The sequence below is a fragment of the Mesoplodon mirus genome (assembly GCF_964341445.2).
Source record: "Mesoplodon mirus genome assembly, chromosome: 9".
Classification (NCBI taxonomy): domain Eukaryota; kingdom Metazoa; phylum Chordata; class Mammalia; order Artiodactyla; family Ziphiidae; genus Mesoplodon; species Mesoplodon mirus.
In genome coordinates, this window is record NC_138985.1 from 69,133,826 (window position 1) to 69,160,680 (window position 26,855).

At 45.0% G+C, this 26,855-nt stretch overlaps 1 protein-coding gene across 4 annotated transcripts; it reads left to right on the plus strand.

The window, feature by feature from the left end:
- The first annotated feature begins 307 nt into the window (after positions 1-307).
- MTURN (maturin, neural progenitor differentiation regulator homolog) lies at positions 308-26,074 on the plus strand. 4 transcript variants are annotated; one of them, XR_014295068.1, is made up of 4 exons: positions 308-777; positions 10,172-10,294; positions 24,308-24,469; positions 25,872-25,944. XR_014295068.1 is itself a non-coding variant. In XM_082633156.1 (4 exons), exons 1-4 carry the CDS (start codon positions 616-618, stop codon positions 24,856-24,858), a joined length of 447 nt encoding a protein of 148 aa, XP_082489282.1. In that variant the 5' UTR covers positions 308-615; the 3' UTR covers positions 24,859-26,074. The 4 variants fall into 4 exon arrangements, 3 of the variants coding, with proteins under 3 accessions (XP_082489282.1, XP_082489280.1, XP_082489281.1); XM_082633156.1 differs by having other exon boundaries at positions 24,308-24,403; positions 24,793-26,074; XM_082633154.1 differs by having other exon boundaries at positions 24,308-24,403; positions 25,872-26,074.
- Positions 26,075-26,855: the final 781 nt, after the last annotated feature.

Sequence of the window (26,855 nt, forward strand, 5' to 3'; positions counted from 1 at the left end):
AAACGCGATCCAGATAACTCCACTTCACTGCAACCTGGGAGCCGCGGATTTCGGGCCCGCGCTGTGACGTCACCGGGCTCGCAGGCCGCGGCGCTGGCCTCAGGCTCGGCTGATTGGCTGGGGCCCATGACGTCACGGGCCGGGGCGGCCCTGGGTTCGGGAGGGCCCAGCTATGCTCCGGGTTAGTTTTTAAAAAGGGCGGGGCGGGGTGTGAAACAGGGGAGCTCGCGGAGCGCCCGGTCCCTCCCGCCGCGCCGGGTCCCGCCCAGTCGCGCCCACCGCCAACCTCGCCCGGCCGCCGCGCCAGCCTCGGTGGCGGCCCGATAGGGGGCGGGCGGAGAGGCGGAGCGGGGAGGAGCCGGGCGCGGCGCCGCGCTGTCCCTGGTCGCCGCCCACCCCGTTACACACAGCATGTAAACAGTCCCCGCCGGGAGGAGCCCCGGGACAGGAGGGAACCCGCGTCGCCCGGCCCCGCCGCCTGCCCGAGAGCCCACAGAGCCGCGCGCTGCCCGCCCGGGAGGAGGGCGCCCGAGGAGAGGAGGGCGGGCGGCGAAGGGAGCGGGAGGCGGGCGGCGCGTGAGGAGGCTGAGGGAGCAGCGGGCGCGGCGGGCCAGGATGGATTTCCAGCAGCTGGCTGACGTTGCGGAGAAATGGTGTTCCAACACGCCCTTCGAGCTCATCGCCACCGAGGAGACCGAGCGCAGGATGGATTTCTACGCCGACCCCGGCGTCTCCTTCTACGTGCTGTGTCCGGACAACGGCTGCGGGGACAATTTTGTGAGTGCCTGGGGGAGGGACCGCCGCAGCGCGCGGGAGTGTGGACTCGCAGCCGCTTCCCTGCGCCCGAGCTCCCTCGCCGCGAGGCGGTGGGGCGGGAGGTGGGGGGGCGTAACCGGCTGACCGCGGCGCACCCAGCTGCTCCGCGCTCTGCCGGGGGAGCCCTCGGGCCCGGCCCGTTGGGGTCAGCGCTCCGGGTGCGTCCGGTAGGCGGCAGGCAGGGGCGTCCTTAGGATCCGGGGAGCCGGGCTAGAGAGGGCTGGTTCCGGGACGCGACCCCACGGCTGGAGCGCTGTGCTCGGCTTGGAGCATCTCCGGGGGTGTCTCAGCCTCGCACTAGTGCGGGCCAGGGCGCGCGGACCGGGGCGCACGGACCCTCCCCTCCCACAGGATCCGGAGTCGGGAGCTTCCTACACCCAGGCGTCCCGCCCAGGTGAGGAACCCCGTTACCCTCTAAATGCGCAGACACAACTCCTCGAGTTGTCCCCGCCGGGGAGAACCCGCTCCCGTCCCCCTCCCCCATGTTATTCTCAGCGGTGTTTGGACACAAAGCCTCCGTCCACACTAGCGATGCCCCATCTCCTGCACCTTCTTTGCGGAATTACACCTCGGATCTTAAAAACGCACTCGCGCGTGCGCATACACACACAAACACACACAGGCACGCCTATCCCCCTTTCCTCTCGTGCTTCCATTGCTTCTCTGTGAGCTTCCAACGAGGTGTGTGGAGCCCGAGAGGTTCTGTCTAGCTGAGGCGGCGGCCTCGGCCCTGCCAAAGCCCTTCGGTTTTTCCAGATGAGGGGGAATTCCCCCTCCCCACCCCACTCCCCGCCCTGCCCCAGTCTCGGAGGTACCGGGACCTGGAACTGCGGTTTGGACAACTGCGGTGTCCAAAACCTCGACTTTGCATCCTGCGCCCACCTGGGATCTTGGCGCTGGTAGTTTAGGAAGGGGATGTAGAGGGCCGGGGAGCTGGGCTGGGAGGTGCAGAGACTGGGCGAGGATGGCGCTTCATGAAGTGTTTGTAAGGACGAGGAAAAAATAATGGTCCCCAAATGTAAGATGGAGGCGGCTATGGGCTCAGGTTACCGGCCTGAGTCGCCGGCCTGAGCCTGGAGCTGGCGCTGCTGCCGCCCCTGCGGACGGAGGTGGGGCAGCGCCTCGACGAGGCCTGGCGCTGGCTCCTCAGGTGGGGTGAGACAAAGCTGGGCCGAGGTCCAGGCTGTCGCGCGCCCCTACCACCCACGGGAAGTTCGAGAAGGAGTTACAGAGACAGCAAGATTGTCTCTCTTGGCCCCAGGGAGATGAAGGCTTCTGTATGACTTGTCGATAAAGCATGCCCCTCCCACCACCTCCACCCCACCCCGCAAAGGTGAACAACCCACCTGGCCCCAGCCCTGCGACACTCTAGAAGAGAGATGGCATTGGGGGACAGCCAGATTTGAGTTCTGGCTGGGTGACTCTGGTCAAATGCATTTTAATGTTTTCAGATGCTCAGTGTACACATCCAAAAAATGGGTGTAATACCAACCCCCAGGTGATCAAATAGATAAAGCACCTAATAGTCTCCACTGCACAGCAAGGGCCCCACAAATTTGGGTCAGAGATCTGGGGTTCCCCAGAGTTTAGAACTTGTCTCTTTTTTAAGAACCAATTTCTCACCTGTAAAATGAGGTTAATCAGAATGCCTCCATCATAGGTACTTGTGAAAGAGCAAGTAAACTATAAATGTATGTAAGAACACTGTTAACTGTAGTTAAAATAAGTAAATTAGTGTTGTCAGTGGGAGGTCATTAAAAAGGGATTTACTCCATTGTAAAAGTATAAGTATGCTCCAGGGATATAGTGGAAAGGGCATCAGGGTCCAAGTAATTGCAGTGTTAGGGTTTGATTAAGAGTCCCTTCTAGCCCTGGACTTCCTTGGACTGTCAGTGACCTTTCCCCCCTCTTTATTGCTCGAGGTGGGACAAGAATCACTCATGGTTCTGGATTTTATGGGGGAGAGTTCCACACAGCCTTCCTGCTGGCACTGCAGGAGACATATCCAAAGAGAATAAGTGGGTAGAGAAAAGCAAGGCTATTCTCTTGCCTTGAATATGTTTATCAAACCATCATTCAGAAACATTAAGTATATCAGGCCCTTTTCAAGGCCACCCATATTATATTTTAAATGTTTTCCCACCTGTATGAATAAAGTGCTTGAAAGTATTTCTTTTGAAAGTATTCATTCACTGACAATTAAATGAAATAGATAGGGAAGAAAGATAATGGTGGGTGGGGGGAGTAATTCATTGGGTAGACTGGAACTTTTTCAGTTTCTAGAGGCCATAATGGACAAGATGCCAACCACTGGAGTTTTCTTCGCCCAAAACGTCTCCTCTAATCTGTCCCAGGCCAGATTTGTCAAGTGCTGTTTGCCTCTAGCTAAGGGAACTCAGACATGAAGTAAATGTCCTACCTCTGTTCTTTTCCTTTTCCCAGGAAAATCTGCTAAACATTAGAAGAAATTCGAGATGAAGAGAATGTAATCTGAAGGATTTGTTAACAATAAGAATATTTACATAACAATTCTCAATTTACAGTGTCTTTATATCATTCATTCATTCATTCATTCAACAGACATTTATTGAGGGCTCACTCTGCACTTGGCCAGGGCTACCTAGAATGGGGCCATTCTATTCATCTAAGAGGCAGTGTGGTATAATGGTTAGGGGCACAGGCTCTGGGGTCAGCCTACTCGAGTTTGCACCCCAGCTCCCCACATCTAACTTTGAGCCTTGGGGGAAGTTATTTAACCCCTCTCTGCCATGATTTCCACATCTGTAAAATAGGGATGATATTAATACCTCCCTAGCAGACTTGTTTGGGAAAAGTGCCTGAAGTGGGGGTGATGATATTAGTGGTTCTGGCAGGGTCTCTGCACAGCAGCCCCTCTGGATCTATTTAAAATATAATCCAAGTCATGTTCTCACCACTCCCTACCTCTCCTAAACTGACTTCCCATTATTGCAATAAAACCTAAGCTTTCTTGGCTTCAAGTCCCCACATGATTTGTCTCCTGCCACCTCTATGACCTCATCCTGTACCATTCTTCCCCCTTGCTTACTGTGTTCCTGCCACACTGGCCTTTCTGGTCTTCAGACAAGCCAAGCTCATTCCTGCCTCAGGGCCTTTACGTTTGCTGTTCCCTCTGCCTAAAATACTCTTCCCCCACATCTTTACATGGCCAGCTCCTTTTTGCCATTGTGGCCTGGGAGAAACCTTCCTGACCACATACTCCCTCCCTCACCCTTTTATTCTTATCATAGCACTCATCAGCACTTGATAGTCCACTGTTTATTTTCTGCCTGCCCCACTAGTCTATAAGCTTCACGAGAGCTTGTCTTATCACTGTATTGCAGCGCTTGGAACAGTGTCAAACATGTGATAGGCGTTCAATCCATGTTTGTAAGAATGAATGACTAACAGTCTAGTGTAGAAGATAGATGTTAAATTTCAAGAGTGACAGCTTCAAAGACAACTACCACTTAAGTGCAATTTACTGTGTGTCAGACTTTGCATATATGAACTCATTTAATCTTAGTAATCTCACAAGCTACTCTGTAATTATCTCCACTTTACAGATGAGAAAAGTGAAGCCCAGCAAGGTTTACTAACTTTCCCCCAGCTAATAGATGGTAGAGCAGCTTGAACGGTAGCCTTGTAGTGATTATGTAACAGAAGTGACAACAGGGGACCCAATTCAGACTGTGGGTTCAAGGGCTACTTCATATTGAGCCTCACAAATATTCTCTAAGGTGGGTATTATTTTACCCCCATTTTATAGGTGAGGAAACCGAGGCTAATGAGTTTAAGGGACTCATCCAGGACTATGCCACTAAGAAGTAAGAGAGCCAGGACTTGAGCCAAAGCCCAGAGGGCTGTGCCTTCTGCCATGCAGACTGTACCCCACGCAGCATCAGGCTGGGGGCTCCAGAGGCCTAGGAACAAGGACTTCTTTTTGTCTGCCCTCTCTTTGGCAGCTCCTGGGTCCCTTGTGCACTCCTTCCCCTTCTTGCTTCACAAGCCATCCTGTCCCTGCAGTCCGTTTCCAAACTGCTGCCCTGATTCAGGTCTCTCTCCATGGACGGCCAAGGAGTTCAGGTCCTGGGATAAAATGCTGCCAGTGCCTTGTGTGTGCTGGGAGTTCAGGGACGCGGCTACTCTGCCTGGCTCTTCAGGTGTCATGGGGAAGTGGCCGACAGCTCACACAGGCAGTGTGCTCCCTCTTCTGCCAGCTCAAAAGGTCCTGAGAGCTCGGTCCGGCTTGAGGAATGGGGTGTTGGCAGCCACTAACATGCCAGCCAGACAGAGGGGCACGTGCTCCTGGGCATGGCAGCACCAGCTGTTTCCCTTTTCGCCTAGGCCAGGAGAAAGGAGCTCTCAAAGTGCACTGCCCGGCCCCTCCCTGGTGCCTGGGCACTGCCGACAAGGAGGGGGGTGCTCTCTTACTGTCCACGACATGTTTGGGTCCACAGTTTTGTAGAGTTTGATCCCTCCTCAATGCAAAAACAAAGGTAGCAGTTGTCGTAGTATTGAAGAAAAATGTTTTATTTATAGAGGGACTGTGTGATTTAATTTTATATGTGTGCCTATGCCTATGTCTTTCTCCATTTTCATCCTAGACACGTCTCTATTCTTAACTGTATGACTAAATAACAACCTTTTCATTTTGGAGAAAGAAAATACAACTTGTTTGAATGAGATTGCATCATGTTTACATGGTGGTATAGTGGAAAGAAGGCACTTTTTTGTTAAATTTAAACTCTATTCTCAGTTTCCTCTTCTGTCAAATGGGGATAATCATACCTATATCACATTATTATTTGCAGATTAAATGAGCAATAGTGGTAGACTGTAATGCCTTCCACAGTGGCCATGGATTATTCATACAGAGATTATTTCAGGGAAAAAGATATGCCCTTCATCATTCATGGGTGATAATCCTGAGGAGAGTAAAATTCTGCTAATATAAGTTCAAATAGGAGGGAATAAGCACTCATTGGGCCCCTGCCAAATGAGAGGCAGGGTTATCTACAGATTATCTCATGGAATGTTTATATCCACCCTGTGGCTATTATTATTTTCTGCGACTTACAAAGGAAAGAGCTGAGGCTCAGGTTGAAGGCATGACACCTCTCTTGACATCTTGGCTTTGCCTATTGCTTCCTGTGTGACCACAGACAAGTTGCTTAACCTCTCTAAGCCTCAGTTTCCTCCTTGGTAAAACAGATCAGTGTTTGACACCAAGAGCAGGTGGTAGGTGTGGCCAGCCATGCTCTTCCCTGGGCAGAAATATGTTGGCTGGCATGAGATGGCTTGTAGCTCTTACCCTCTTATACCATCTCTTCTGTGGAGAGCAGTCAGTTTTGTGTTAAGCTGCACCAACTTAAAATGCACTCCCCAGTACTGCTGACAGCAGAAAACCCATGCAGTGAGAGTGAGGCCCTTGGCAATGGCCCTTTGACACAGATAACTGAGTCCTGGGAGGACAACGGGCGTGTTCTTAGCTCCCCTGCCACCCCCAACTCTGCCTAAGCACCAGGAAGTCAAGCGCCATCCCCACAAGTGGTAGAACAGTAGGAGCACACAGACTGTGATCAATAAGTTGTTTGTGGGATTGAATTACCTTGATGATCTAATTCCATTTTTGGGTAAGCTGGATGTTCTCATCTATACTACAGAAAACAGAAAGGCGCCCATTTTCCTGTTTGCAGATGACATTGTTATAATGTCTTAAGCTGGGCGAGCTGTAATAATAAACTCTGACCCAACTTAATAACAGAAAGAACGGCCGCTGATGGTGTGTGCTGAAATCAGAGTTCTCACTGGGGATTTTCAACTCTAAATGAGAGGGAATCTATAGGCTGCTCAAGGTAGGTACAAGGGGGGCCACTTCACTGCAACCCATGCCATCCTGAAAATTGGAGGTGGTTTTAGTCAGTAATGGCATTTAGATTTTTTTTAATGTAACGCCCACCCTCAAATGTGTAGTTAGTCAAAGTTCCACTCTGGTTCTTGTTCTCAGATTGCAGTCCCAGAACCAGCAGCAGAAGCATTACCTGGGAACTTGTTGGAAATGCAAATTCTCAGCCCCATCCCCCATCAGAAACTCTGGGGTGAGACCCAACAATTGTGTTTTAATAAGCCTCCAGGTGATTGTGATGCAAGCTAAAGCTTAAGAACCACTGCTTTCCCCTCCTTTGCAAAGCCTTTTCTCAGCATTTCCCCTATTATAATAGTCCAGGTCTGCGATCTGCCTTGGCTCTAACTACCCTATTGGAAATTCAGTATATTCTGTCCTCAGATTTATATTTGCCAGGGAATTACACTGTTCAAAGGCACAGGTTCTCTGACCCCCTGCTATAGTTCTTTCGTGGCCAAAGTGGGTGTTTGGTTACATATGCTTGATATTTTCCAAGGTGAAGGCCTTTTAGCCACGCCCTGTGGTGCAGGACTCTGGGTCTTCAAGTGTCCATTTGTCTTTGTACAAGACTAGACCCCAGATCCTGCTTTCAGTAGCTTCAGCCCAGCCACCGCATGCTCTCTCTGCCTTCCCTTGGTTTTGGAATGGGCCTCTCTATTTTCCTAAGAGGTAACCCTCCTGCCCCTAGTCCCTTTCCTGTTAGTTCTGAAGAGCTGGTCTGTTTTATATGTGGGCACTGCCTCGGGGCACTGATGGCATGTCTTTCTTTGCATAGCATAGGCCTCTGGAAAGCAGTGGAGGCAAATCTGTGTCCCATCTGTGGCAAGTGCCAGGCATGTTTACCCGGCACTGTTTGTCCTAACCTCACTTGGTTTCACATTATTCTTCTTCTGTTGTTTCCCCTTTGTCTTTATGTTCTCAACTGCAGACTTAATTTTTAGTTCATCTTATCTTGTATGCTGACTGCCTTGATTAATTTTAGAAGGAGACAGTTTCCATGAATAAAACTGAATACCTTTTATTATGAGATACAATGGACATGAAGCAATTAACGTTTAGTAAGTGATGTCTTTTAAGCGGCCGTGCACACCTGGGCCTGTCTTATTCCAAATCCCCTGCTCCCTCACGTTATCATTTGGGCAGGGCTTCAGTTAAAACTCTTTTTTAAACCGCAAAACCAACACTACTGGGAATTCAGGATGAGTTAGACAGCCACGGGAAGGAGATGTAAGCACACTGGACATAAGGCCCTTTAGCAGGTGTTAAGTCTTTCTTCTCCAATATATTCATAAATCAACAACTCCAAAAGTGGAGTAATGAAAATTGTGACATGAACAATCTCCTCATGAGGCTATAGATGCCCTAGAAACACTCAAACTGAATAAACTGATTACCAAGCAGTGGTGGATACTCTGTGATCCTGTTATTGTTTGAGTGATATACTTTCCTTAGTTTACTTTGTAATTTGAAGTACTTTTAAAAAAAATGTAGTTAAAAATAGCCATGCAAGGTTTTCATAGATACACCTGCTTCTGAATGAACTATATCCCAAGTTGCCTTGGATAGTGTTCTCAGTGAAGTCACATAGGGTGTCTGATTTAGCCTTGTGGCAGGTGGAAACCCCTACCCCCAATCCTCCTGCAGATGCAAAAGGAGAAATAGGCGACTTATATCCACCATTTATTGAATATCTACTATTTGCCAGCCAGGCACTGTGCCAGGCACTAAATAAACTTTTTACTTTTTTTCTAATCTTCACAACAAGTCTAGGGAAGGCAGGCTTAAAATTTTCTGTCGTGTGGTGCTAGGTGTTAACCCCATCTCTAACTTGGATAAGAATTTGAAATATGCTTGAACTTTTTAAAACTTGAGTTTGAAAATGGGTGCTGAGCTGAACTTATATAAAGTGGGACTTTATTATTGGTCTTGCAGAATCCCCACTAATTAAGAATGAAGTGCAGTAACGGATATAAAAGCACTTTGTACTATTATGCTTTTGTACAATGCAAGAGACTATTATATAAATGGCATTTCAGAGGCTCAACAACTTTAAGGGCCTCTAATTAATAGGGAATCGTGTTTGAGCTATTCTCTAAGGTTGGAGAATCTATCTTTATTAGGTCAAGGCGATAGCTACTCTAGAAGTCTGCTGGAATTAGAGCAGCACGTGTCGGAAATGGACCTTCACATCTATGAAACACAGATAATTGGGTGGTAAAGATGGCATATTAGCACCTTGTTATTCTCTCTTGGATCTGAGCAGTGTTTTAAGTTCTTTCTAGTTCCTGGAGATCCTGCAGTGAGAAAGAAGGAAGTGAAATATGTTTATTGAGTGTTGGGCATGTGACTTTCTGGGGTGATGCTCTAATCATTTGTATTAATAGGAGGGGGCAAGTGCTTGACGTGGACCATTTCTCCAAATTGATCTTGTCTCTTGCTGCCTAGTCCCTACTCCTTGCTCTCTTCTGCCAAATATCTTCCTCTCCTCTACACTTTTTTCACCAACGTTGAGCTGTCATTGCTCAGGCCCCTCTAAACAGTGATTCTTGGTACCTGACTGATACCCCGATGTCATCCTGGTAGCTCAGTGCCCCCTCCATTGCTCAGATATGCAGGGGCCTTCTGCATCTACATCTCTCAAGCCTGTTTCTTGGACTTATTCCAGATCCTTGAACATTTATGGGAGAAACTAGCCTAGTCTTAAAGACGTGCTAAAATGGATATCCTCATTTGGGGAAAAAATACCCCACTTGTCTAGCCCTAAGAAAAAATAAAACCTAAATCAGGCTCCTCTTGGCACGTGTTAACATTGCAAAGTGTTGCTTGGGTATGATGCCCTCTTAAAGCATTTTAAGGGAAGGTGAGCTTTCAGAAAGCCTTTGTTTCCTGGTGACTTAGTGATGACTTTTCTGTGTGTTCTCCTGAATTCATTTCATCTTGAAGTAAATTTATCATCACAGACTAATCTGGGTAAAGAATATCTCCAAGTAAGCAGTTACAAACTATGCCTAATTAATCCTTCAGCCATTGCTGAAGGCAAAGGTAAGGATTACACAGGCTCTTGGTTTCTCCTTCCTCCTGTTTTAAAACCACCCATAGCTGGCACCAGAAGGGGGGCGGTGGAAATCATGAGTGGGGGAATATTGATCCCAATGCCGCTTTTACTACGTATGAGCAGATCTGATGGAAAATTGAGCAGGTGAGATTATGGACCAGAAGCATGGGGGTTCTCTGCAGGGTATGCATTTTCTGATGTCCTTCAATGCAAACAAATCAAGAATGACTATAAGGATTTTACTCTGGAATGGAGGCCTTCTTCAAATTCACGTAATTAAAGAAAAAAAAATCTTCTTGGCTTTGTGTATTTCAAACTGAGTATAATGACTGTGTGTCTTTGTTTTCTCCTTTCCCTTGCCGGCGGGCATGTAGCACGTGTGGAGTGAGAGCGAGGACTGCCTGCCTTTTTTGCAGCTAGCACAGGATTATATCTCCTCCTGCGGCAAGAAGACGCTCCATGAAGTCTTGGAAAAAGTCTTCAAGTCTTTCAGACCTGTAGGTGCCTGCTTGGCTTCTAAAGCCATCTTGTTGTCTCCAGTGATTGTGCTTTGAATAACATGGATTGTGGGGAAAGTGGGCAAAACCTGGGGTGACTAATTGTTTATCTCTTGTCTGCCCTGTGGCTTAAAGATAGCAGCTAGTGGAGGGAGGCTGAGGGCGGAGAGGGAGGGGGAAACGGGATGCGACACAGCTGTTTGTTGCAGGGATGATAGTTATTTCTAGCATCACTTGAGTTAAGAATCTCTGATTGGGTGGGAAGCAAACAGAGCCTTTATGAGACAACTGAGTATTCTGGTTCTCATCCAGTAGACTTAAAACCAAAATGCTTAGAAGTGCTATGGAGGTTCTCTTATGATAGGAAATTGCCAGAAGGCTATATAAAGGATGTACCTCCATGTTGATGGATATGGAGAAGGAGGAAATTGGATAGTTGTTCTGTTCTTTTCTCTTTTTATGAAGTCTCTTATAGAGAGCTTGCTTTCCCCCAACCCCCTTAGGATTTAGGAATCTGTATGTCTATGGTTAGCTGACAGTTTGTTTCATTATAGCTGAAAAACATGTAAAATGAATACTCACCCCTAATTTGAAGACTACTTCTCTCTTTATTTTTATTGGAAGAGAAAGTCAGATTACATGACTCTTGCCCCAAGTTCAATTCCCTGCCCACCATAAATACTCTACATGCTCAGTGTTATTTGCTGTAGGATTTCTTTCTTTTTTTTTTCTTTTTTCAAATCTTTTAAAATAGTATCTACTTCTTTCCTGGCATTTTCAAACTTGTCTTTTGTTTCTCTGAACATGGTAGGCTTGGCTGCATAAGAGACTGTCAGATATTCCAGTATTTCAAGGTTTGGGAGTCTGTTTTGTCAGCTTTTGTTACCACTGGTTCCCCGTCCTGGTATCTTGTTTCTTTGCATGTTGGATTATCTCTGCGTGCTTGAAAATTTGTATATTTGTATTTGAAAATTTATATGTGGGGTATATTGAGTCCTAAGATGATGGTACTTTCCTCCAGAGAGGATTTTTATTTGCTTCTGCCAGAGCAAATAAAACTCCAGAGAGTTCTTAGAACTCTCCAGGTGATGGACAGTCAGGTTGCAGGCCTGGTTGATTCTGGTTCATCCTTGTTCTGAGAGCCGCCTCAGTCTGTTCAGGCTGATATAACAAAATACCATAGACTAGGTGGCTAATAAACAAAAATTTATTTCTCATTGTTCCAGAGGCTGGAAGTCTGAGATTAGAGTGCCAGCAGATCTGGTATCTAGTGAGGGCCCACTTCCTAGACAGATGGCCATCTTTTCACTTGAACTTCACATGGTGGAAGGAGACAGAGAGAGCCCCAGGGCCTCTTTTATAAGGGCACTAGCTCATTTATGAGGGCTCTACCTTCATGAACTAATCACCTCTCATAGGGCCCACCTTCTAATACCATCACCTCGAAGGTCAGGATTTCAACATCTGAATTTGGAGGGGGGAACACAAATACTTAGACCATAGCATAGGGGTCCTAGCCTGAAGTGACAATGGTTTATAACAGTTTGCTCCTTTGAAAGGCCCTGGGTTTGACTTTGGTCTCCCTCGCTCTTAGAGTAGGCCAAGAATGCAGTAGAAGTTTCTTCCAGGTCAGCAGATGTCCTTAGGACAAAAGCAGCTTTTTATGATAGGTTTACCTCTCTGGGTGCTGATTCTCAATATATTTAAGAAGGCATTTTTCATATTGAATCCAGATTTTTTAGTTCTCTTTGCAGGAGTTTGTCCCGGTCACTATCACTTAATGCATCATTATAAAAAGTGGAATTTCAAGTGGCTTTTGTCACTTTATCTGATTTGTATCATTTGTCCAACCATTTCTTTTTGTTGTTGTTGTTTGTTTATTTTCTAAGCCTGTTTGGCTTATTCAAAATAGATTTTTGACTTAAAGATACTGGTCTATCCCACTTCCACTCATTCAAGATGTATTTACTGAGTACCCAGTAGGCACTTGGCACTCTTTACTCCTCTGTTCCTAGCAGTTGAACCAGACAGATGAAAATCTTAGACCTCACAGAGCTTGTATTCTAGTGGCAGAGAGATAAGATAAATAAGTACAACATAAGATAAATGAGTATAACACATAATGTGTTAGTGACAAGTGCTGAGGAGAAAAAAACATGAGTCAGGGAAAGGGGGTGAGAAGTGTCAGAGGCACTGACGATTTTGATTAGGGGAGCAGGGAAGGCTTCACTGAGAAGGTCATGTGAGTAAAACTTGAAGTGAGATGTGAGCCATGAGGAGAGCTACAGGAAGAGCTTTCCAAGTAGAGAGAACAGCAAATACGACCACAGAGGGAGAGAAAACTAGTGTTCAGAGAACAAGGAGGGGCTGGTACGGCCTGAGTTGGTGGGGGAGGGGAGGAACATCGAGAGATGAATCCGAGGAACCTCAGGGGCTTGCAGGCCACAGAAGGACTTGGGCTTTTACTCCCGTGTGCTGGGGAGCCGCTGGAGGGGTTTAAGCACAGAGGGATCTGCTGAGTAGAGAACAGGCTGTGAGGGGTGGGTGGGAGCAGGGAGCCCAGTGAGGAGGCTGTTGCTTTCATCCAGGCGAGGCCATCGGTCTTGGACCAAGATGGTCACAGTGAAGGTGGAAGAAAGGGGCCGGATTCTGGAGATGCCTTGAAAGTAGACCCAACCGGACTTGCTGATGGGTTGGAAGTGTGGTGTGGGAAAAAGAAGACATGGATGACTCCAGAGGTCCTCATCTACTCAGTGAAGGGAATCGTGTTCCTTGACTGAGATGGATGAGGCTACAGGAGGAAAGTTTAGGGGCGAGACTATCCAGAGCTCGGCTATAGACATGTCAATGTTTGAAATACCTGTTAGGCATCCAGCTAGAGATATCAAGGCAAGCAAAAAAAATTTTTTTTAATTGGTTCCCTCAAATCTTAACCCCCCCCCAAACTATCTAATTAGCAAATGATACTCACTGTGCAGCTGGTTTCCTCAGGGAGGTTCCACTCATTAGCCTGCCACCCGATTCTCTGTATGTGGCTGTCATCTGTGGTGGCAAGCAACAGACTACCTGCAGAATGGGCTTAACTGCAGAAGGTGAGCTCCCACCAGGACTTCTTTTGCCGTCTTGCTTTACCAAGTCTACGGCTGTATTTCAGCAACCAGGCCGCTTCATGTAAGTGGAAAAAACTGCAGTCCAAAAAATCCAGATGCATAGCTAAAAGCGATTGACTTGGTTGAATACTTTCTTTCAGATCAAGCTGCTTTGTGTCATGGAGACACACAGATTTCATTTAACGCTGTTGGGCTTCCAGAGTTCATTTCTAAAGCAGAGCCTTCCGCCACAGTGGGCAGGGATGATGCTCCCAAAGTGGGGCCTTCACCTGGCACGGCGCCCCCTTTGGTGGGGAAGCTTTTGCGTGCTGGGCACTCTGGCTGGGTCTTTTTGCCTGCGGGAGAGGCTGGAGGCCTTCTCAGGACTAGTGAGGGTGAAATGCACACAAGCTTTGGGTTTCTCTCAGTCAGGATGTGCCCCAGATGGGATGAGAGGGAGTGTTACAGACCCGGGTGAAGGACTGCTGGAGATCGGTGGGGAAGATTTTACCCTCTCCCTCTCCACTTCTCCACTGAAGAGTGTATTTCTTCCCAGTGGTATTTATCTGTTTTATATAAAGGAGCTTTGGATTTAGAAATAAGACCCAGGAAAGGGTCTTACTGCTGTTGTAGCTGAAAGTATTTGTTGAAGTAACACATACCCAAATGCTACAAGGTTATCCCGCAGGTAAGCTTGAGCACCTCATTCCCTGAAAAGTTTTGATAATCTGATCAATCTCTGTAGCTCCTTTTTGTTTACAGTTGGGGAAACCACAGAAGGAATATTTTTACCTTCATCTTAGAACAGCCTCATTCATGGCTTTGAATTCTTGTTTTACCTTGGCCAGCCCATTGCCAGCCCCTACCCTGTGTAGTCTCTCCAGAAAGATAAGGACCTTTCTGTTGACAGCCTTCTGCTGCCTTTTGGGGCATCAGTCAAGCAGGGTCAATTAACTTTGCTGAAGCCCACACATGCCTGCCTGCATGGCCAAAGAATGGAGTCATCTTCTGGCCATCCTCAGCGACCCTGCCCGCGAGGCTTAGCGTGCCACAGTAGCACTCTCTACCTTTGGACATTCCAATTTTGTAGACTGTGTGCTTTTCCTCCCCTTTCTGTTTGCCTTCTCCCCACCCCCCTTTCTGTTTGCCTTCCCCCCACTGAAACAATATCACAAAGTCCATGCCCTACCAAAGAAATCTGTTGTTCGATTTGACAAGAAAAAAAAATTATTCTTTTTCTTATTCACCATGTTACTCCTCCTCTTTTTTTCTCTATCTCTTCATCCCATGATCAACAAAATGTATGATCATCTGCTATTTGCCAAAGCACCGCTTTGGAGAGTAAGAGGCAGGGCAGGGTGCCTAGTCCTTGCTCTCGAGGAGCTGGCCTTCTGGTAGGAGACAGAGCCACAAAAACGTACAGAGAAACTCAGGTTACAAAACCGAGCATTTATTTTGGTCTACACACTCTGCTAGATACAGTGCAAAGGAGTTCCATTCCCTGCTCTGCTTACTCCGATCTGCTGGTTCTCTGGGGAAGTGTTTCCTGAGAGGATGTCAGTGAGTGTGCACCGACCGCAGGGTGTTGGTTGTGGTCCCTTTACCTAGTTATGCAGAATCAGGTTACCACAGTGATGAGGAACCCAAGCTCTGGGGGCAGGCTGCCTGGATTCAAATCCCAGTTCTGTCACTTGCTGGCTGTGTGACCTCAGGCAAGTTACTTGACCTTGCTGTTTCTCAGTTTTTTCATTTGTAAAAGTAGGAAAGAAATGATGATAGTTACCTTAGGATTGCTATGAAGATTATATGACACGATTCTTGTTGGGGACTTAGTGCAGTGCACGGCACAGAGGATAAGCACTGAGTAAATGCTGGCCTTGATGCGGACGGGATGGGGACACTTGGCAAAATACTGTTGAGAAGTGAGCTCAGTAGTGAAAGCTTTCATAGGACCCTTAGGTTTTTGATGGAGGAAGAAAACAATTTGCTAAGTGATTTCAACACATGCTTAACAGAAGCATCTGGCTAAGATAAGAGATTTTAAGGGGGCAGTGTTGGGGTATTATTGCCAAAAGTTTATCGACACTGGTTTTGGCAAAATAATAATCATCTGTTCAGTACCTGATCCGTACAACTCAGTGGGTTTGAGGCTAGTGCTACAAGGGGGATGAATGGATGCTCCTGTCCCCCAGAGGGACATATGACCAAAGAACCTCTGGTGACAGGGTTATGGGTGATATTTATTTTCTCTTCTGGATTTTCTAAATTTTCCATGATGTCACAGAAAACATTTATAATCAGGAACTATGTTGTGTTTTTTTTTTAAAAAAAACTGCCTTATCTACTATGTGTCAGAAGGACTGGGAATATCAGATGTGAGTGGGCTCATCAAGGAACAAAGTGCTGGCAGTGGCTTCACAAGGAGGGGGGACTTGAAAGGGAGAGATCTGGACAGTGTTGGAGCAGGAGGAGGGCCGGCCAAGAAGAAAGACCAGGAAGGCCCATCTTGGCCCCTTAGCTCAGAGAACCTTAGAGATGTCCCTGGGTGGGGCAAGGCGGCTTAGCCCTGGCCTGGCCGGCTCCCAGCCCGTGTTGTTCAGCCTTAGTGCCCCCGTCTTTAAAAGGGGGGTCATACATGTTTCTCTGTCTTGTGGATGCATGGGGAGCTTCAAAATCAGAACACAGAGGGCTATCAAAGCCCAGCCACCCCACTGAGGTTTGTTTCAATTTCCAGCTCATAACTGCTGTTAGGAAATGCTTATTGGGTGGATATGTGGCTCCATGGATGCAGTGGGGCAGCTTCCTTCCTGGACTGACCTATATTCTGCTCCACTCCAGGGGCCTCCTAGCTTCTACCTAGTTTTTTTTTTCCTTCCTGCTGGAAGGTCATATCCAAATGGTACATGTGTGCAAATGACAGCACTGTCACTGCCATCTGTGAGCAGGAGGGTTTATCCATGTCCTGGCACCAGTAATGGCTTCGGAGACACCTGTCACTAGCCTTGATCAATGCGAATTGGAGAATCGTTGGAGTCCTACATTTTTTTTGTTTAAATGGCCCTGGATTGACAGTTGCCAGTCATCACATGATTGAGTTAGATAATGAAATAGTGGTTATGGGTCTAAATAATGCTGGCCATGCCATTCATTTTTTCCCTCCATGTTTTTGTATCTTTTATTTAGTGATGATTAACAGTCCTTCCTCCCCTCCACCCCCCGACTAGAAAACAGTTCACAAAAGAAGAGAGGACTTACCATTTCCAAGTTAGCTGCAAAACCAAAGCTAATCTTTGCCTTTCAGTTCTCTCAAAGCTTTACTCTATTCTCCTGGAGTATTACTCCTCCTCTTACTAGCACTGTGGACATTAGGGTCATGAGGTACCTGTTGCTGTGATGATTTTCTGTGCTGTTTTGGTGGATGTTTTTTTTTTTTTTTTTTTTTTACTTCGGGTACAGTTGTTTTACAATGTTGTGTTATTTTCCACTGTACAGCAAAGTGAAGTAGAGTTCCCTGTGCTATACAGCAGGTTCTCATTGTTGCTTTGATGGCCCTACCTGGAGTGAGAGCCTGTGCTTCCCCAGGTTTTCTCACTCTGATTGACCCTGGTCCCCATGCCTGGGGTTGCTGTGTGACTCCACATTTTTTTCTCTTGAGAAACAGAATCCTTCCACCAGAAAAATTCCCTTAATTCTGTCTTACTGGCATGAGCAAGATCGGTTGTTGTTGGGTTTTTTTGCCACTAGTGGCTGGAGAGCCAGGGATTATACCCCACAGGAAAACCCTTTGTGACCCAGAAAAAGTTCAATTCTTGCTTCTACCCTTCTAGTCTGGTCAAGAGTCTGGAAGAAGAGAGAGAATCCACTTGTGGGAAGCTGCCCCAGTTGGTCAGAAGGTCTGGTAGGAAAGATTATGCACAAGTGTGGGTTTTAATAAAAACTCATTGAATTAACACAACATTGTAAATAAACTATACTTCAGTTAAAAAATATTGATAAGAAAACAAAAAAAAAACAACCCACTACATCCAAAAAAAAAGCAGAACAAAACCACACACACACACATTGAATGTTGACAATTTAAGTTTATCGTGGCATTTGTTTTTTGCTCATATGGTGAACATTCAAACCCTTGTCTTTTGTAGAACGTGCGATGGCCCCTAAAATAAGAGGGTACCTATTACTCTTGCCCATTTGGGTCTTAACATCAGTCTTGCCACCTACCCCCCCCCCTTTTTTTATCTCTTATCGAAAAGACAGACTGACCAGGATCCCATCAGAGGTTTCTTGGTACCACCAGCATCATGGATCATTAAGATAAATCATGACAAATTCCCTGAATGCTTTAGAGTCTCAGTACTCAGAGTGTGGTTTCTGGACCAGCAGTATCCCCGTCACCGGGGAGCTTGTTAGGAAAGCAGAATCTCAGATCCCACCTGAGACCCACTGACTCAGAATCTACATTTTAGGTGGATCCTGGGTGAGTCATATACACAGCAAAGTGTGAGAAATGCTGCTTCAAAGAATCATCTGGAAGGAGCTTGCAGGAACCTCTCAAGCCACAGGGCACTTACTGGAAGCCCCGAAGGCCTAGCTGGTTGCCTGTGCTCTCTAGGGCCTAGATACTATCTCCCCTTCTTTTATAAAGACACTCTAGGGCTTCCCTGGTGGCGCAGTGGTTGAGAATCCACCTGCTAATGCAGGGGACACGGGTTCGAGACCTGGTCTGGGAGGATCCCACATGCCGCAGAGTGGCTGGGCCCGTGAGCCACAACTACTGAGCCTGCGCGTCTGGAGCCTGTGCTCTGCAACAAGAGAGGCCGCAATAGTGAGAGGCCCGTGCACCGCGATGAAGAGTGGCCCCTGCTCGCCGCAACTAGAGAAAGCCCTCGTACAGAAACAAAGACCCAACACAGCCAAAAATAAATAAATAAATAAATAAATTTTTAAAAAGATTCTTAAAAAAAGACACTCTAGCCCAAGTGGTTGAGTGAGAGACAGCAGATGCTAAGTGCCAACTGAATAGAGCCTCTAACGCTTTCAAAAAGACCTGGAGTTAGTCCTACAGAAAACTGATACTCTCTTGGGTCTGAAGAGCTTTAATCCTCAAGGGTTAGCATCTCTACCCACCAGGTACAACCCTGTTAGGATGGGTGGGCCCCAGTAGTTCTTATGTGATCAGAGACTGTTCTGAAGAAGCAAGACCCTGGGAATGCCAACACTGTTGTCCAGAGTGATCATAAAGATTTTTTCCTGTCAACTGAAAAAAAAATTTACTGAAGTAAGAATGAATGACTCTATCAGGAGCAATTTAAATATACTTGACAGGATTTCTTGGCCTGTCTCCTTTACCTTATGAGAGTGTGTGGGTGCAGTAAAAGCAAGGACTCAGGATTCTTCCCAGTCTGTTTATACTCCTGTTTCTGATATGAATTCTTGACTGTTAAAAATTTGGATCCAGAAATTAAATTTTTTCTTTCCAATCTGGCTATTCAATCTATTCTTTTTATCCCCCTCCAGTTTTATTGCGATATAATTGACATACAGCACTGTATAAGTCTATGGCGTACAGCATAATGATTTGACTAACATACATCATGAAATGATGATCACAGTAAGTTTAGTGAATATCCATGGTCTTATATAGATAAAAAATTAAAGAAATAGGAAAAAAACACCTTTTTTTTTCCTTGTGATGAGAACTCCTGGGATTTACTCTCTTAACAACTCTTTTTTTTTTTTTTTTTTTGGCTGCGTTGGGTCTTTGTTGCTATGTGCAGGCTTTCTCTAGTTGCGGTGAGCAGGGGCTACTCTTCGTTGCAGTGCGCGGGCTTCTTATTGTGATGGCTTCTCTTGTTGCACAGCATGGGCTCTAGGCACATGGGCTTCAGTAGTTGTGGCACATGGGCTCAGTAGTTGTGGCTCACAGGCTCAGTAGTTGTGGCGCACAGGCTTAGTTGTGGCATGTGGGATCTTCCTGGACCAGGGCCCGAACCTATGGCCCCTGCATTGGCAGGCAGATTCTTAAGCACTGTGCCACCAGGGAAGCCCCTCTTAACAACTTTCTTATACAGCATACAGCAATGTTAATTATATTTATCATGATGTAAATTATATCTCTAGTACTTATTTAAGTTATAACTGGAAGTTAGTACTTTTCTGACTGCCTTCAGCCAATTTTCCCTCCCCTCACCCCTGCCTCTGGTAACCCAGAAGTTAGACTTACCTACCGTAAATGAGAATGGAGACAGAGGTGGGAATGCTAGATTATTACATATCTGTATGATGCCCTTTGGAATCCCAGGCAAATTCTAGCTCTTGTGCTTTTTCTGTTTTCCTCCTCATGCTTCCAAATTGTACATACTCATAAATGTTGATATTAACATTACATATTGAATTTTTTTAAGTGTATTACCGAGTAGAAAACATTGAAGGCTCCAGCTATAGGAGCAGCAGGGACAGCTGGAAGGATATCTCCCAGGTAGCCTGGTGGTTAGGCGTGTAATGTCTACAACCTGCTGGCCTGGGTTTGAATCCTGCTCTGATGCTTACTGGGCAACTCTGAGCAAATTTACTCAACATCTTCAGATCTTCTTTGTGAAAGGGAGATAATAATAGTACCTACCCCATAGGGTTATTATGAGGACCAAAGGAATTAATATACAGAAAAGCTGCTTATACAGTGCCTAGCAGATAGTAACTTAACCAATATAAACTATTATTATTGAATCCAAAGTGTGACAAAATTGGTTGGTTCAATGGAATGTAAGCCTGAGAATCTAATGCAGAGGCTGATAGAATTGAGTTTCTCAGTTCTCTTCCTACTTCCTACAGTACTAATTAACAATGAGGCATTCCAGAAGCAAGCCCAGCAGAAGAGAGAGGAAGAAGCAGGGTCTGGAGACAGTCTACTGATGCAGCAGTAACTCCCCTTGAATAATTGAACTGGCTGTGCTTTAACATGAGAAGCAAGATAATATAATGTAATTAGATAATTCCCATAAGACTCTACAGTTTGCAGACCATGGCCACATTCTCTTTCACATCGAATCTCCATAGTTTCTCTGGAGTAGAGCAGGTGTCATGGTTCCCACTTTACAGAGAAGGACACTGAGGCTCAGCAAAGGCAGTGGTCCCCAACTAGAGCCCTGGCTTCCAGGTGCGAGGTCCAGTGCCTTTTCCACACAGCCTCTCAGCAAATCTTCAGATTCTCCGCTAAGGTGCCTTAAACGTCCTGACAGCCATTGAGAGCTGCTTCTCTTCTCTCTCCCTCCTTTGAGGACAGGGGGAGAGCAGCTCTCAAATTAGCATCTGAAGATTTCCTGCCAAAGGGGAGGGCCTCCCATGTGGCTGATGCTACAGACCCAGAACTATGTGCTTTGGATTCACATCAAGGTAAGGTACAGAGCTAGGAAGAGGAGAGAGGGGAAGGGTTTCATGCTTGGCTTGCTGGAACCTCTTCTACCAAGCCACCCTAAGCTGAGGAGAGGGTGGGTGTTAAGGGGTACCTACAGTTTGAGTCCATGTGAATTACCTAAACATATTATGAAAAAGAATAATCAGTGGCATGTCACTTTAGGACAAGATGGCAAATATGTGGATGCATGCCTCAACTGCGCCCCCTGTACCCATGACAGCCATTGCTAACTGACCAGGATCTTTCCCACTGAGCCTCAGAATCCTCCTGAACCCAAGGCTCCAGGCATCCAGTCAGATTTGTTAACTGAGAAGGAACCCATTGACCATTCCTCTTTTAAGGAGCATCCCTTCAGTACAGTGAGGAGTTATATTTATTATTGAATTAATGCATCTTCTTTTGGCATTTAGGTGATTCTGGAGTTCTTGGTAGTGGCAAAAATATTTATATTTTATCAACAGTTTAAATGTTACCACTCTTTTGATACTTTCACCTTGCTGTGTCATCTAGCAGCTCTTGAAATAAACTTGAACACCGAAATATTAGTCATCTGTGTTAATTATAACCAGCCATTTTTTTCCCTCTTTAGAGGCAAACTTTACCTTTTATTCCACCCACTAAGATATGGAAGGGAGATAGTAGTAGGGGAAAGGGGCTTTTCCCTTCTCCCCAGCACACACGAGATTGGTGCAGACTATGTGATTGGTGCAGACTGTGCGAACAAGCTGAGATACACCCCTCCCTCCCCTCCCCCCAGTCAGCAGTGTCTCTGAGACAGCTGTAGCCCTGAGCTCTTAAGGGGAAGGCACGTGCCTGCAGTTGGCCGTAGTGCCTTGGCAGGCCACGTGCATCATATGACCCATAATGCCTGGCAGATGATTTTGTCCTGAGCGTGTTCAGAGGGCTCTCTGAGACCTGCAAGAGTTGTGGTCTGAGAACTTCAGAGTAAAGGTGTTATTTTGATCAGGACTCTGCTTACCCTTTCCTCCTGTAAGCCTTTGGGAGGGAACGGAAAGGAGGGTGGGTGGCAGGGCCCTGGGAAGCAATGCAGAGTAAATGGAATGGTCCATCTCACTTTGTCCTAATGCAGTTAGTGTTTGGATCATAGGGCCATTCAGTGAAGTTGCCTGAAAATGGTCAACCAAGGGGCTACTATGTGAGAAAGGTTCATCAAAGAGCTGTGGGTCGGCATCCCCATGATGGCAGACAAGGCCAAGATGCCTGCAGCCGTGGCTTCCTGCCAGCACCAGAGCGTTCGTCCATATTGATCAGGCCCAGCAAAGGGCACTCACGGTTTCTAACCCAGGACCAGCCAGTGTTTTAAGAAAACGTTTACTGTGTATTTATTGTGAATTTCCCTGATGATAATTATAGAGCATTTGGAAAATACAAAAAGATAAAAAGGAAAAAAATTTACCCATAATCACATTACCTAAAAAAGTACTCTTAAAATTTGGATATATTTATTTCATTGAAGTCTTTTTTTCTATGCATTTGTGTATACTTTTTAAAAAATTTTGTATCATAACGAAAATGCAATTTTCATCATGTTCTTTTTACACACATGAGCACATTTTTATATCATTAAATTCAAAGATAGTATTTTAAGTGGATATATAAGATTCCATTTTATGGATGCACCATAATTTATTTAACCATTTTGTTGAACATTTCAGTAGTCTCTATATTTTTATATGTGTGTTATGAATAATAGCAGCATGCATTTTTAGAGAAGAAGGCATAGAGGAGAATAGATTTTTAACATCTTGATGGGATAGTCAGCACGGTTCATCGTACTACTGCTGACAGCCCAGATATGTGTGTGTGTGCATAGATATTATATCTTTGTGTATACATGGATGATACTTAAAAGTAGAGAATCTCCAGGCTCTCCAGTAAAACCTAGTCCTTCGGGCACCAATCCATTGTACGATTGACACTTCCATCTAATAAGCTTATGAAAATAATTATAGAGGTAGCTGACTCCCATGAGAAATCCATAGCTACTGTGCTAATTCCTGTTAAGTGCTATTGAAATTTTTTTATTGAAGTATAGTTGATTTACAATATTATATTAATTTCAAGTATATAACATAGTGATTCAGTATTTTTATAGATTATACTCCATTTAAAGTTATTACAAAACAGTGGCTATATTACCCTGTGCTATACAATATATTCTTGTTGCTTATTTATTTTACACATAGTAGTTTGTATCTTTGAGTCCCCTACCCCTATTTTGCCCCTCCCTCCTTCCCTCTCCCCAGTGGTCACCATGAGTTTGTTCTATATATCTGTGAGTCTTTTTCTGTTTTGTTATATGCATTCATTTGTTTTATTTTTTAGATTCCACATATAAGTAATAACAGAGTATTTGTCTGACTTATTTCACTAAGCATAATACTCTCTAGGTCCAGCCATGTTGTTGCAAATGGCAGAATTTCATTCTTTTTTATGGCTGAGTAATAATCCAGTGTGTGTGTGTGTGTGTGTGTGTGTGTGGTGTGTGTAACTCACATCTTCTTTATCTAGTCGTCTGTTGATGGAAACTTAGTTTATTTCCATATCTTGGCTATTGTAAATAATGCTGCTATGAACATTGGGGGTACATGTATCTTTTTGAATTAGTGTTCTTGTTTTCTTCAGATATATACCCAGGAGCAGAATTGCTGGGTCATGTGGAAGTTCTGTTTTTAATTTTTTGAGGAACCTCCACACTGTTTTCCATAGTGGCTACACCAATTTACATTCCCACCAACAGTGTAGGAGGGCTCCCTTTTCTCCACACCCTCTCCAACATTTACTATTCATAGACTTTTTGGTAATAGCTATTCTGAAGTTTGAGGTGATATCTCATTGTGGTTTTGATTTGCATTTTTCTCATATTAGTGATGTTGAGCATCTTTTCATGTGCCTGTTGGCCATCTGTATTTCTTCTTTGGAAAGATGTCTATTCAGGTCTTCTGCCTGTTTTTTGATTGGGTTGTTTTTTTGATATTGAGTTGTATGAGTTGTTTATATATTTTGGATATTAACCCCTTATCAGTCATATCATTTGCAAGTATTTCTCCTGTTCAGTAGGTTGTCTTTTCATTTTGTCCGTGATTTCCTTTTCTGTGAAAAAGCTTTTAAGTTCCATTAGGTCCCATTTGTTTATTTTTGCTTTTCTTTCTTTTGCCTTAGGAGACATATCCAAAAAAATATTGCTACGATTTATGTCAAAGAGCGTCCTGTCAGTGTTCTGTCCTAGGAGTTTTATGGTTTCTGGTCTTGAATTTAGGTCTTTCATCCATTTTGAGTTTATTTTTGTATATGGTGTGAAGAAGTGTTCTACTCTCGTTCTTTTACATGGAGCTGTCTCGTTTTCCTAGCACCACTTATTGAATAGATCGTCTTTTCTCCACAGTATATTCTTGCCCCCTTTGTTGAATTTGGATCAGATGCCTTTGGTTGTCTTCCTGCCTGTGGGCCATTTGGCACTCACAGCTGCTTCTCTTCTCTCCCCTGTAGTTACTGGGGCTTCCGGATGCAGATGACGACGCATTTGAAGAGTACAGTGCGGACGTGGAAGAGGAGGAGCCAGAGGCAGACCACCCCCAAATGGGGGTCAGTCAGCAGTAGACTTCCAAGGGGTCCCACCTGAGAAGGAGAGTGGGCCCTGTGGTACCCGAGGTGGGGTCACGAGCTCCTGGGTTAGCATTTTGCAATAGCACTTCGAAACAGGACGTCTGACTCCCAGCATCCAAATTAAAATGAAATACCTTTTTAACGACCACACGATATCTGGGATGAGCTTTGCTCAGAAGTGACCTGAATTTTACTCCCGTTTCAGTGGGTCTCTAATGGAGTTGTCTCAGTAGCCTTTGCCATTTTGAATTTAGAGTCCATTTTGCGGCTGACTGTTCTCTCTTGAGTTTATGTTGGAGAACTAACATTTGCTGACTCAAAAGTAGAGAACTCTGAATGTATTAAGGATATGTTTTGAGTCATCACAGGTGACATTATTGAGAGAAAGCATGGCAGAGAAGAAATGCAGTCTGCACTTTTTATGTACCTTTTAAGTGTATGTAAATGGAAGGTTTTGCTTATAAAGCATGAGTTTTAATATCTAGTCATTAAACTGCACAAGTGCAAATACAAGGGCAGAAAAGGAGTATTACTTAGTTTTGGATTAAGAGGGTAAGAGAGGCAAGGAAGCCTTTGTTTAAGTGTTCTGCCATTACTGAGTTACCTAGATATATAGCAACTGGTTCATGGTTAGGTAGAAACATTATTTGCATGTTCAGTTAGTTTAAAACATGCTGATTCCAAAGCCACTTTTAAAGTCTAATAGTGGAGAATATAAATGGGGTGACATAAATTATTGATTTCTTTAAAATGTTTATAAGCCACCCCACATATGAAACGACACATTTACCTTCTCTCTTTATAACAAGGTGGCAACTTGTTAAATCATGAAAACATCCCAAATCCAAGTGCCACTTAAACTTTGAAGCCATAGATGAATTTAATAGGAAAATAAACCAGGATAAATTTTTTAAAAATATGATGGAATCCTTCTTTACTTTCTTAATCTGACTTTTATTCTTCGAAAAAAAGTCAAGAAAGGATCCCCCTGTATAATTTATTTAAAAATTGTAATCAAGTGCTTTGAGGAACCTAACTGCAGTGAAGTTTTAAAGTGGTGTGAAGGTGGGAATCTTTTAATCGTGGGTTAGCTTGGTTCAGAAGGGAGGTTTTAATGATCAAATATTCCGACAACTCCCAGGAACAGCTACTATCACAACTGGAAACACTGCTGTCATCACTTAGCAACACCCACCGAGGGGGGAAATTCTTTGCAATGCTAACATGGAATTATTTAAAACATTCATTTTGCTTAGACCCTTCTGCGTCTCTGGTTCTAATAAAAGATGCAGAATGCCTCTTTTACAACACTTGACTAAACATAACATCTGGGGTGGAATTGTTTTTAACATGCACACACATGCCTGTTGGGTTGTCAAAGTTTTAGATTAAAAAAAAAAAAGCAGCAGAGGCCACAGAGTTTACGGGAGTCTTGTATATCTTCCAGGCATGTTGGTGTAAACCTGATTATCTCAGCATTTTCTGTTTAATTGATTGGTGCCGTGAGGAGTACAGCTGCTCGTGATAAAACGGCGTCCTACAGTTTTAAGTCATCGGGTAAAATAATTGCGTGGTTTCCATCCGTGCTTCAGTACCCATGTTTTTTTTCTTTTCTTGGAAAAACATATTAAAGGTTAACTTCAAGTGAAATGAATTTCCTTTGGAGTAGCCTATTAACAAAACAAACCTTGGGGTTTTATCCAGTGGAGCAAGCGGATCCCGTGCTTTGCTCCCTTGCCTGTGTTCTGATTGGTTCTGAACCTGAGCACAGGTGATTGGGAGCTATGCCTCCCGTAGGTAGAGCCCACGTCTATAAGCTCCGTGTTCACACCGTAGTCTGAAAGAATGACTTCTGCCACGGAAATGAAGAAGCTTGACTGGCTTGCTCCATTCAAAGGTAAACTGGAATTTTGTACGTAGAGGCTTAAAATCTAAATTTACATATGTTTGAAAGTGGAGTGGACATATAAAATGTATTTTATGAAAAAAGTGTTTAGGCTTTGACCAAACGCATTGTGGTATTATTATGTGAATGTTCTCTGTTTATAAAAATTGAGCTGAGATAGACTCAGCCATTCAGTGGGCCGAGGAGAAATCTGGCTTTTGTTCTGCCCCCGGGGTAGGAAAGAACATCGCTGTGTGTTACTTATTTTCGAGACAAAACCCCGAAGGGCGTTGCGAATCGGATTGTTTCCTCTAAAGCTTCGTTTTCTCTGATTGTGCACATCCCGGCCAGTGCATGCTGACACACATGCACATGTACACACTCACCTGCACTGTGGATTCTCTGTTTGGGTCGTGGGTGGCATCAGAACTGGCTCAGTGCAGAGCTTCACCTGGCCGCTCAGGGATGCAGGCAGCCTGTGGTTCTCATTATGGAAGTGGTTCCCTGGCTAGACGAGTTCTGACTCTCACAAACATGTAAACACAC